General features: G+C 41.5%; 2 protein-coding genes across 2 annotated transcripts in view; one reads left to right on the forward strand and one right to left on the reverse strand.

Annotated features, from left to right (window-relative positions):
• LTK (leukocyte receptor tyrosine kinase) overlaps positions 1-6,192 on the forward strand; it is a 93,100-nt gene extending 86,908 nt beyond the window's left edge. Inside the window, exon 29 of the mRNA XM_058025699.1 lies at positions 236-6,192. Coding sequence (XP_057881682.1) covers positions 236-1,009 — 774 coding nt within the window. The 3' untranslated portion in view covers positions 1,010-6,192. The remainder of the gene's footprint in view (positions 1-235) is intronic.
• Positions 6,193-6,406: 214 nt separating this feature from the next.
• Positions 6,407-12,915, reverse strand: part of ITPKA (inositol-trisphosphate 3-kinase A) — a 39,441-nt gene continuing 32,932 nt past the window's right edge. Inside the window, exons 6-8 of the mRNA XM_058026841.1 lie at positions 12,577-12,678; positions 11,439-11,510; positions 6,407-10,565 (exon numbers count right to left, since the gene is read on the reverse strand). Coding sequence (XP_057882824.1) covers positions 10,362-10,565; positions 11,439-11,510; positions 12,577-12,678 — 378 coding nt within the window. The 3' untranslated portion in view covers positions 6,407-10,361. The remainder of the gene's footprint in view (positions 10,566-11,438; positions 11,511-12,576; positions 12,679-12,915) is intronic.

The following is a 12,915-nucleotide window of genomic DNA, read 5'->3' on the forward strand; positions in this document are numbered from 1 at the left end:
CCAGTAACATTTAACAGCTCCAGGTCTGGATCCAACCTCTCAAAAGAGAAATTTTATACTACAGCTTAGTCACTTATTTAAATGAAGCACAGTCTCTTCTCAAAGGAGACATGCAAGTCTCAACAGCATGTGATGTCCAGATGGAACATAGCACCTTGTTTGATATGCAGGAGTATTGCCCAAACCTGTGACAGTTACCCTGAAGATGTAACAGACTCTTGTCTCTCTTTTTCAGGACCCTGATGTGATCAACACTGAGCTGCCCATGGAGTGTAGCCCTGCACCAGAGGACGAAGGGAGTATGGTCATGCGCCCAAACATTTCCAGTGGGATAGTGCCACTGCTGGTAAGCCCTTCTCTCACCCCTCAGACAACACCTAAGACACTGGGATCCCACCATGCTGGGCACAGACTTGTACAATGTCCACAAGAGCTACTGGTGGAGAACCTGAGCAACCGGACTGCCCGAGGGCCCAGCCTGCCATGCCTCAGTGATTTCAACAGTGGGTCGTGGTTCCAGCAGACCTCAAACCAGAAGCTGGAGCCCAGCAACCCATCCGCTCACAGACTTAAAAACAAAACAAAAAATCTTTGGAATCCAACATATGGATCATGGGTGCTAGAGAATATCTGTCACTTCAGCCCCAGCTCCAAGCTCAAAGCAAATCCAGAGCGGGAAGATTCAGGCTTTGATGGGAATTGCAGTTCTCCTAGCTCTCGCGCATCTCCAGCATCTCCGAGTCAAAGTAACTACCCTCATCTGGATATCAGTGGGATTGAACTGGTGAAACTCCAGACTTTCCCCTGTGGCAATGTAAATTATGCTTATGATGACCTATGCTATAGTGCCGAGCACCAGCCATCAGCCTTGGCAGATGTCAGAGCAGCTGTGCTAAGGAGCTCCAGTCTTCACAGAGATGAAAAGCCTTTTTGTAAAAAAGAGAAAACATCAAGAGAGAGAGACTCTGGTCTGTCTTTGTCAGATGACCTGAGTGTTACTCCAGTATAGTAGAAATGGTTCTTCCAAAGATCAGGGAATGTGTGTGTCTGGAAGGACTGCTTCCTGTTTCACTAACTTCCTCCACTTTAGCTCGATTGGATGAGTGAAGTTTCAACATCAGCAGTGTTCTGCTTCCTCTGTCTACCTGCTGGATCCCACATTGCTAAAGGCACTTGCATTTCTATCTCTATCCTTCAAATGCATTCCACTGAACCAGCTTAGAAGTAGAGAACAATGGCATTGTTTGTCTGATTCAGAATATGGTTCCTAAGGAAAGAACTCCTTTTCAATCTGCTCAGGTGAAAAGAAATGGACCTACCATCCAGCTGAAGTACTTGGCTGGAAATAATGGCCAACACAGGTTGTGCTTCTTTCTGAACCAAGAATCTAAAAACATGTGCTGTGCCAGCAGCAGCCAACTTGCAAAGGCTACTACGTTCCTGAGAGCTTTTTACAGTCCTGGTGAATTACTAATGCTTATGCACTATAAGGGAAGTAAAAAAGAGTAGCAGCCACATTTGCATCTGTTTTATTAGTAGACCTTGTGGAAGCTATTGCTCAAATTGGAAGCAGTAGGAAAAATGAAAAAAAAAAATCAGGCTCCTCTGAGCATGTGCTTTGTAAACAAGCAATGAAGAGGAAAACATTTACGATTAAAAAAGCAGTAGCTGGTGGAGCTCATAATATTCCTTTGAGTAGTGGAGGAAATGTGCTGCTTGCCTCATGGTGTTGCTTTCCTCACAGCTCCTGGTGTCGAAGGGGCAGGTGGTTTTTCAAAGAAGGGTGAGCTGCATGGTGTGATGAGAAATGAACTTATCTTTTAATGGACTTTACTTAAAATGAACTTCATTTTTGTAAGTACTTTGATATTCAGCATTAATTCTCTATGCTGTGTTGGTAAGAACTTAGCTGAGGTTCTTGGGTAACTATCTAGCATTTGGTATGATGGAGTTCTTGGTTTTAATACTCCAAGGTAGAAAGTAATGCAAAGGAGAAGAATAGTGAAAGGAAATCTAATGCAAACCCCACTTAGAGTGTTCTTTTTACAGGAAAGTAGAATATCTCAACCATTTGAGAAAGCTAAAGCCATGACTTGGCTTCACACAGCTGAGCGGGTAGCAATTGTTCCTTGCCTTGCAAGTGCAGACTTGTTTATAAAGGTAGTCATTTGTTTCCAAGACAGCTCATTTCTAAGGCTTTCTTGAGTTATTTAGGATCTAAATTCATGTTTACGGATTAAAGCTGCAAAATAAGGAGACTGAAAAGGCAAGTAATTTGGATTAAGTCTGAACAGTCTTGGAAGCATTCTGTTCTTGTACCACTCCTGAATGCCACACCTACAGTGGCAAATTACATGCTGTCTTTGTGTGTAATCAAGCTGTGCAGTGAGATGCCAGTTGTAGACTTCTCCAGTTCCTTTCTGAGGCAAGAGGTTCTCTGGTATATGCTTTATGCTGAGTGATCAGCTTCATGTCACACTGAAGGTGCAGGCTAGCAGGTGATGGCTTGCTTAGACCAGACACTTCCTGTCCTTTACATCAGTCAGGGTGGACACTACTGAGCTGTGGTAAAGAAAATCACAGGGTGAAGAGTCTGAATCCATCCTCACTGAAAGGCATCCTCAGCACAGGTTTATGCTTCATTGGTCTGACTTTCTATCTCTTCCACGCTTTGTATAGTTTTAGGCCTTTGACTTTAGAATGGACAGTTTTATACAATGTCAATTCAGAGCATACAAATACCTTAAGAGCAGGTGTCAACAGGATGGGAGCAGACTCATGTCAGTGATACCCAGCAACAGGACAAGGGACAACAGGCACAAACTGAAACACAGGACATTCTTCCTGAGTATGAGAAAAAACATGTATTTACTTTGAGGGTGACAGAGCACTGAAAGAGGTAGCCCAGAGAGGCTGTGTAGTCTGCTCTGGAGACACTCAAAACCCACCCAGACATGATCCTGTGCAACCTGCTGTAGGAGAACCTACTTGAGCAGGGAGGTTGGACTAGATGATCTTTGGAGGTCCCGTTTCACAGCAATCCTTCTATGATTTCCAGACATAAATGGTTCAACAAAGACCCATATAATGTGGAAATAATTCTAAATCCATGGTGTTGTAAAATGATTGATGGTCAGAAGAGAGGGGTCCCTCTGTGTGGGGCAAATTTCAGTAGAAGTGTGGGGACTGGTGACCAAAGGAGATTAATGACTTTGCCTCATGCCCTTCTTCCCATTCCACCTTTGCTTTAGCTCTCTAGCTTCTCTCACGTTTAGTTCATTGCCTGTCCTGTCTTATATCCAGGAGTTGCTACAGCCCAGTTAGATGAGGCAGAAGAGCCCATTTAGCAGGAAACTTTCTCATTCTCTCCTCTTGGAAAGGCTAACATTTTTGATCATATTTCAGACTGGCCACCTCTGCACCATGCTAGCCAAAAATAAATGCAATTACTTTTAACTATTGAAATTACTTTTAACTATTGAAATTACTTTTAACTATTGAAATTCAATCAATTTGTCCTTACTTTTTGTATTGCTTTTATGGTTCATCCATTAGTAGGTTTTTTCCTCTCAAAAGATGACCTATCAAACTTTCCAGTAGTTGTGACTTGGTGCCAGCACCTTGGCCCCTTCCTCCCTGAATATAAGGCCACAGCAGAGTGCAGTGATCATGGTTCAGCTGCAGTGGAGGTGATGCCAGCTCACTCTTCAGCCCTCCTCTGTCCTGAGCAGAGCACAGGTGGTCAGGGACATGCTTCTGCAGGCCCCTTATGACTCTGCTTTCAATTCTCCTTAGCCATTAGCATGGGCTGGAAATTGGTGGCAATAGGAGTGAAATACTGGCTGGTTCAGAAGCCATGGGAAGTTAACTATACTACCTTCTCTTCCCAGAGACTTCTAATGAAGTAGCAGAGAGATGACAGTTCTTCATATTTTTAAATGACTCTAAAATACCCCAAGATTCCAGTGAGAAGCAGGCATGATCTCTACTGTCGAGATGGCTACCCAGCTTTGAGCTGCCACTGTTTTCCCCGTGAAGCCCTTGCCTCAATATAACTCACAGATTTAGAAAGGCCAGTAGTGCCAAAAGCAGGGAAGCTATTGAAAAGTGAAGTGAGAGGAGAGCACAGTTCTATTAGCAGTGCCAGGGCAGTCTTGGCTGTAGCTATGCCTTCTTTTTATAAATGAAGTGCAAGTCCAGCACATGGGACAAATACCTGATTTTACTGAATAGCTGCATCAAGGTACTCGTTTACAGGAAGCACATAGACAAAGCTGCACTGAGACTGAGCAGACTTCTATCCTGACCAGGATCTTATCCCTAAGAGTGATCAAGAGTGGGATGTTGAAGAGCAACTGTAAGAGTAGAGTAAGCATATATGGATTATTTATTTCCAAAACAGACTCTGATGGTTTACAACAGCATTTAGCTCAGGGCTGCACTGAGCCAGATGCAGTCTTTTCTAAAAAGACAAGACATGGAGATGCAGGTACCAAATGAGCACTAAAAGAAAGAGCTGGGAATTTTAAAAGAGTTGCATTAGTACCCTCAATGCTCTTAACTCTCCCAAATGGAATGATCTTCTGTCAGCATATTGCCATGAATCTTTGACCTGTAACAATCTTTTTTTAGATGCTATTTAAAAACCCTCACAGATAATGAATTTTTAATTAACATCCCGGAGGACATATTGTTAATATTTTTCCTGTTGTGAAGTTGAATGTACATGCTGTACAAACCATTTTATCTCAAAAGAAAAAACAGCAATTGCAGTGATACACCCTACAACCTTCAGTCCTTCAGTTCTGAGACTGAAACTTATTGTTTGTACAATCAGAGATTTCAGAGCAGTGCTCAACTGCTAACATTGCAAAATGTAAGTTGTGTGAAACTGCTTTTTATTAAGGAGACATTTTTAGGGCACCCCCAGTGAGTTAAACCCATAGTGTCAAAATTTGATTCATTTGGATACTGGAAGCGAAAACCCAATTCTGTTTCCTAGAGGAATGACATGAGCTGGAGATCTGGGATTAATTCAGTCTATAATCCATGTGAAATCTTCCACTACTTCCCTACTGCAGAATCAGCCATTTATAGGGTTGTTAAAAATTGCTCTTCCTGATAGTTGTCTGTTTTTTAACATTACCAAATTGATTTTGTAATTGTATGTATATAGTTGGTTTTTGACTGTGTTTAGCATTAATACTTTATGTTGCTTCACATAACCTCATTCTTACATTTTAAAGAAGGGACAGATTAACAGACGATGAAACAATAATGGAAATTTCAATTTGTCTTTCTCTGCTTTTTCACATTTGTTGATAGTCCTGCTTCTCATTTCTTTGTAATCCTTGCTTCTCCTTTCTTGGTAATCCTTGCTCTCCTAAACAAACAGAATTTTTAATTGCACAGATCTAAGGTGTCCCCCTTCATATCAACCCTTTTCCTGAGCTAAGTTCTCAGTTAATTTGCCCATGGGCTGGTGTGCACTAAGAAAGCTTTCCAAGGGTGCTAAAATAGTTCTGGGCTTTTGCAAGTGTAACTTCACCTTCAAGACACTCCCTACTTTCCTGAAAGAGAAGAAATTGCCGCTGCTGGGAATACTTTTCCCCCCACTGTATTTGCATCTCCACAGCAGTGTCAGAAGGGGACCAGACTTCCTTAGGCCCTTGAGCTGTGTGAGACAGTTTCTCCTGTAGGCATGGCTGTGCTCTCTCCTCCTGGCTGTCCACCCCTCTCAATCCCACACAGAGACCTCAGTGATGCCTCACATCTTCCCATCACAGCACACAAATGGAAAAGTCACGTGAACAGGTTTTGATTTGTCATCACCTCTGACCAAGGCTGCACTTCTGCCAACTTTCCTTTCTGGGTGACTACTGTACATAAGTAGATGAAACACCTGCCTCTATGCAATTTAAAGCTACACAAGTGTATACTTCTATATTTGCAACACAAAATAAAGAGACACTAATGGTGGATATTTGTTTCCCTCTCTTATAAGTACTCTTTGCACACTTTCTATGGTAAGAATACACTCTCTCTTGCTGAGAAGTGCTGCCAGTCCTAGAGACTTGAGTGCTTTTTCCCTGTGTCCACACAAAACTGCCCAGAGCAACACTTTAGTGCTCTGAATCTGACAAGTGCCTCTTGGTTCACTTTTTTTTTATAGGCTGTAGACTATTCACTGAGATTTCTGAGACAGAGCTTACCTTGAAGGAAGCTGACAAGCTTTGGGTGAATCAGGTTCTAAAAGTACCACCAATAGGTTTTGGAACCAAGCTCCACCATTTGGCTTCTGGTTTTGCTTTAGGAAGTACCACATGGTAAAGATTAAAAGCAGTGAAACATACTGTTTTTCTCCCTTCCCTGAAGAAATTCTTGAAGAAATGATATTATTCTCACAACACCAAATCACAATAGATGTCTTTTTTCCTTCAGTCTGATTTATTTAGTAGCATACACACTTCAGAGTAACAAACACTCATCCAATACAGTCAATGTCAGCATTGCATTGTAGTGTTCAGAACAGATGCATGTGGATGATACAGGCCATTTGATCTCAGTACCTTAAGAATAACAAATAATAACAACAGCAATAAAAAAGTAGCAAAAGCCCTCTGAGATACATTGAAATCTTTCCCTTTAACAGGAACTGGATCAGATGTTAAGTGAATACCTCCCTGTACAAAATTTAGAGGGATTTAGGTTTTACCACTTTGGTTAAATTTCAGCCAAATTTATATCTCTGTGGGGCCTCAACATCCATAACTTTTAAACTTATCTGATCTATCTCTGTGAATTTTTTTCTATATTGCACCTTCCTCCAAAGAATCTCACAGCAGCTTGCAGGCACTAATGAAGGAGAGCCTCACACCATTGCCACAAGGTAAGTAGGTCTATTCCCATCTGTAAAATTGGAACAAAACAATGCCTAGGAGAGTTGTCCAAGGCCAAAAAAACCCAACTCAATGATGAAGCTGAGGGAGAGAAGTCCTATTCCTACTTCTTGATTCACACAGGAATGCAGCAGTTACAGCACTGCTGCATCTACCTAGTGTGTTTAAGGACCCTGGAGTCTAAGTCAGAGCTCATGTGTTCAGCACCAAAGTGGCTCTAGGACAGCATCTCTGACCCTGCTGTGGAACCACACATAGTCAGTGCCTCCAGAGTGAGGCATTCTCTCAGCAGATGCATTAATGAACAACATTCTGGACTTGCATGTGAACAAATTCCTTGGTTACCAAGCATCAGCTCCCCCTGTGTTACATGCCTGTGCACGTGCACCATGCCAACCCTCTGCTAAATATAAGCTTATTCAACACAACTTACCCCACAGTGAAAGAAGGCCATGCTGCTTCCTCACACTAGCAAGTGAGTGTTCATAGACAGGTGCTCTGGGCCACCTGATGAGAAACAAGGAATCTAAAACTTACCCTCAGTTTGCTCCTGAGCGCACAGCCTCAGGTCCCTAGAGCTCCAGTGCTCAGCTGAAGTCCTACACTTGCAGTGTGCTATGAAAAGCTGCCTCCTTCTCTCCTTCCCCATAACAGCAACAGATGATTGTGATTTCTTTCTTTCTAACCCCCTAGCAAGACAAAGATCCATTTCAAAACTAACATCCTAGAACTTACATCATCTAGAATGAGTATCAAGATCAGTGTCTGCTATAGCAGAGATTTTCCTTTTTCCCTGACCTTTCCAGCTCCTGCAGTGGAACAAACCTTCTCCATGTTTTCTCCCAGGACCATGTACTGAAAAACCAGCCAGGTGCTACCAGGAGTTGTTTTCTTTGAAGCTACTGATAACACTTTGTTTCAGTTCTCCTTTAGAACTGGACAGTCATTCTAAAAGTTTGTCTTAAACTCTCAACAGACATTTGAGCACCAACCTCTACTGTTTAGATCTCCTCTCCAGAAAATAGTTTACATTGGTGCAGAAGATCCACATATGTGGTAACAGAAGAAATTTAACTCTGAAGATTATTTAGGCAAACCACTAATTGACTTCTGTCTTTATCTTATTTCTAACTTTAATAATTACTTTTAGTTATGGTAGGACAGCTTGCAATTGCAGTCTCATAAAAAAGGCAATGTCATTGAAATCCTGCCTATGAGACCTATTTATATGCTATTGTCCTTAGGCATTGCTACTCTCCTTAGGCACTGCTATGCATGGCTTACCTGCTGGCTGCAGAAAAGGAGAAATATTTTTTTTAACTGTATGGAATTCACTACAGATTCATTTCTCATCTCACAGCAGTTCAAAGGTTAGGAGGCATCTAGAATGGTTTCATCTGTGCTGTCACTTCTAAAAACCTAATGTAAACACTCTGAAACTTATAAGTGAAAAATTCATTAACATACTACCATAAATATAAAACAGAGAAACTCTGGGAGGCCACAGAAGTTGTCTGAATTTGCAGTGAACTGCAAAAATAATTACCAGTTTCAGACAACTTCTGGTTTAAGATGTAATATTTCCCCATGTCATTACTTCCTGTAGAATACCTACTCTATGTCATCTAACTTTTACATCACAACTGAGCTTCAATTGTCAATACTCCTGTTTTAAGTTTATGAAAAAGTAATTAAATCTGACTGATCTTTTACTACGCAACACACTTTAGTGTGTTACACAAAGTAACTCCTTTTAGAAATTATTGAGGTCTGTCCAACTTTAACGACAAATATTGCAGATTTCATTCCAGATCTGGAGTCTATAGGTTAGGGGTTTTTTTTTGCTTATGATTTCAACTATTATTGAAACAGCAGTTTCCCAAAAGTGCAGTCACCTTCATCCAAATTTCTCAGACTCTTTCCTGAGCACAGGAAACCAACAAAAGACAGGAGTTTCTGATCAATGTGCATTACTACCTCTAGATGTTGAAAGGGCTTTAACTATCAACTGGTAATGTAACTCTTACCTGCATTGTGAAAACTACATCACCCCATTATTCACATTAAAACCTTAAAACCTGGCATGTGAGTCAACATGTGACTAATGATAGTATTTATATCGCCAGCATAAAAAAATTGTTCCAGAGACTAGAGGCAACCACCAGAGAAGGTATGTGAAGCCATTGCAAGAAAACAATCTTTCTTGATTTTAACCTAGAAGCTGAATTTTCTGTGGCTGTGCTTGGGTCACAGTAGAAAAATGAAGAACAGATCACCTGTGATTCCAGATAGGGACTATAGGATGAAATATATTGACATTCCTCCACCCAAACTGCGTGGAGTTAAAAGCTGATACCTTGGAGGAAGGATGCCTGGGAATTATCTCGTTACTGTGTAATGCTGTGAATGCAGAAACACGACCTCCCTGATTGCTGTGCCACTTTATATGCCTAAGTGGCAGCATCATATTTGAGAAGAGGGACATGGCCAAGAAGTCACGTGCATTTAGAGACAGTCAAATCATGATCGTAAGAGATCACACTGGTTGCTGACTGCTAGTGTGTGCATGTGTATAGGGGTTTTATCTTCAAAAATAAACAAGCCTTGGGTTTAGTTCCCTGACTAGTTTGTGAAAGATCATTAGTGATTTTCAGAGCTGCAGTTCAGCTGCAAGAGGCCTAACTCTCCAACTTAGCAACATATCTAACAGCCCACCCAGCTGGAATGTTTTTGGAGACAATAGGCTGCTGTTCTCTCCCTAGAGTGTTTGTAATCTCCTGAGCGGCGACAGAAAAAGCCAAGTCCTTTCTTGGATAGAGGCAAGGCTAGGGTAGGGAAAGGGAGAAATGATGTGGCTAACAGCAGTTAGTCACATCAAGCCACTATAAACTGCTGTCTCTCTTTGCTCCCAGTTTCTTGAGATTAACACCCATTTGCACCTTGCTCACTCTGTAATATAATGTAGCAGGAGTTGCTGGTCCAACCTATAGTGTACACAAGAGGACTTGGAATTAGAGAGGAAAAAACACAATCTGGTTTCAAAACTATGCAGTTCCCTGAAAAATCATTTTTCCTGCCCTGAGTTCCCAAGCATTTGTCCTGGTTCTCTAAGAAGTAATTTATAGTCCCATTTTGCCAGAAATCATAATCATTCTGGCTTACCACACAGACCTCTTGACTCATGCTGGTGTGATTCCCGAGTATGGAGATCTTCATTCTCTGAGGACCAGTCTCAATTTCATCTGGTGCAATACAGACCAATCTGGAATGATTCCTTTAGGTTCATAGAGGGCTGATGCAAAGTAACTTTGATCACTGACTGCTGAGTTCTGGATGCAGCTCCCTCTGCACTGAAAACCTCAGGAGTTTGGAGTTAAAGGTTTCCTTCTAACTGAGTTTCCTTCTACTTCAGTAAAGCAGAAAGTTACAGAGAAGCCCTGCAAGTTTTGTGCCTTTCTCAACTCATCTTTCAGTGATGCTTTCCAAGATGCCAATCAAATTGTCCAATCCCAACAAGTACCCATCCTCCCTGTTGCCTTCTTGCCAGGGGATCCTGTGATCCAGTGTCTGCCCATCAGGAAGAAGGGTGGTCTTTCCAAAATCGATCAGCCACACATTGGCATTCCCACTGCCATCATGTACAAAAAGTAGTGAACTTCCTACAACCTGGAAGACAGATTGAGACAATCTAGTTAAAAAAACATCTTCAGCCCTCCCCCACCAATTAACACTTCCTGCTAAGAAGATGACCTCCTCATCTCACCTGTGACCCAAAAGACTTTTGGGCTGCACTTATAAATTGATGATTTAGATGCCCCAGTAAGGTACAAATGGGAGGGTAGATAATAAATGGGACTCAGCAGAAAACAGGAAGAAAAGCAATTCTTCATCTTAGCATCAGGTCTCGATTTGAGCAATTCAGCAAAGGCCAACAACTCCTTTCAAAGACACATCATGACCCACAATTAACAAAAATATCTCTAGTGATAAGGGAGCATCAACAAGATAAAATAAAATATCTAATCTCAAAATCTTGAGCTGTTAACAAGCAGAAAATACAATGCCAATGATGCCTTCTGCACAGCAAAGCACACAGAGAACACAGACATCAGAATTAAATGGTATTTCAACATAAATCCATTATAAGTAATACAGCCTTCATTGTCAAGCTATAACTGAATGCTACTGTACCAAATGCAAACTTCCATGATGCCATTCCCCTGTAAATTCCACTGGAGCACATCCAGGTTAGAAAAACCATATGAAACTGGTACTAATCAACTACTCCATGCAGTGGTCCAGAGCCATAAATGCTGGGATGTCATAAGAGGGATGTCAAAGACAGGAGGATTTACTATTCCTTAACTAGCTTAATCTCCTGTATCAGCGTGGTGGAGGCTTTGTGGCATCTGTGTTGTAAACATGTATTAGCTTTCTTCTACAAAACCCCTTCTACTCATACAGCAGGCTGTTCTGAAGTACACTGGAATGACAAACCAAGAAGCAATGCACCTTCAGAGCTTTGCAGTCACTGCTCACCTCATGTCGCTTGAAGAAGTCTGAGGATTCCAGAATGACATTAATTTCCTGCAGACGTTTGAGGTATTTTTTCTGGAAGAAGAGAAAAAAAGCCCAAAACAACCCATAAACATTTCATTGAAAACTGAATAATCTTATAAGAGTCAATATAATTAAGAGATCATATTCATTTTAGGCTAGAGGTCCTTCAAAACAACAGGTTCATAATTTGAAAGTCAATCTGAAAATACATTTCAAGCTTTCATAGTGAATTAAAAGACTGGAGTTCATCTGCTGCATGTGTTACACCAGGCATACTTATCTCTCTTGATTTGGATGTCATCAGGCTTTCTGCAACCGTTTTGTTTTGTTTTGTTTTTTAATAAAGAGAAAAGGTTTTCAAGGAATTAAAAATCTTCCAGTTCCCCAAAGTGAAAAGAAAGAAATTGTGTTAGAGAAACAAGGAGCTCCAACTATGGTGGGGGCAGAGGGGGCATAAAAAGAATCAAGGCCTAATATACAAAGTTCTAGTGCAGATTTTTAAGGCTGCCCTGAGCTACCAGGCACACTCCTCCTGCAGGGCTACTCTGCCTTCATAATGGCTTCCACACTGCAGCAAAACATTACAGCCTCCTTTGAAGTTCCAAAGACAAGAGATGTGTTATGCCATCTACCACATGCCTGTTGTGCTACCCATGTTAGCACACAGGAATTCCTCTTTGAGATGAGTTTCACACATGGGAACACAGCTAGTCACCAATCTCACTTACTACCTCCACACTCTGGTTTTATCTTCTCCAGACTGAATTCCCAAATCATAAGTTTTCCTGCCAACACAATCCTTGCTTAGATATCACCCATCTAATGCATCTAACACCCATGACTGAAGCTGATGGCAAGCCACAAGTTAGTTTGAATGACATTTTGATAGCATGAAGCATCTGGGGTCAACTCATGGTAAGACCTGATAAAACTGGTCTCAGTCAACTTCGCACAACCCACCAAATCCCCATGTCCACCCCATCTCCTGAGAGCAACTGGAAGTCAAAACCACTTACCCCCTTGGTTTTCTAATTCCTATTTCCTGTACCAAAGAAAGCATGGCCATGGAGCAAGAGCATTGGTCCAAGATCAGTGCACCTGAAGAGCTCAGACTCACCAGAATAGTTGTGTTGCCCTCAATGAATTCCGCAAAAACCTGCAGAACTTGCTCCTGCGTCTTCGTTGTTTTGAAGTTTGTGTTACATGTTCCATCCGCCTTCTGCACAGAAGCCACACAGAGAGAGATTATTTATACTGCACTCATATCATTCCCCTCATCACTCAATCCTCTTGAACGAGCAACAGCTCAGCCCTTGCTAACCAGATGAAAGTAAGCAGCTGAACAGGAAGAGAAACCAAGCAAGAAGAAGAGAAGAGATACAAAAGCAGATTGGATAGCTTTAAATGGCACTGGCAGTTCATTTCCTGTTGAGTACAAACAACAAAAAAAAGAAAC

The sequence above is a fragment of the Melospiza georgiana genome, chromosome 6 (genome assembly GCF_028018845.1).
Source record: "Melospiza georgiana isolate bMelGeo1 chromosome 6, bMelGeo1.pri, whole genome shotgun sequence".
In the NCBI taxonomy this organism is placed as follows: Eukaryota; Metazoa; Chordata; class Aves; order Passeriformes; family Passerellidae; genus Melospiza; species Melospiza georgiana.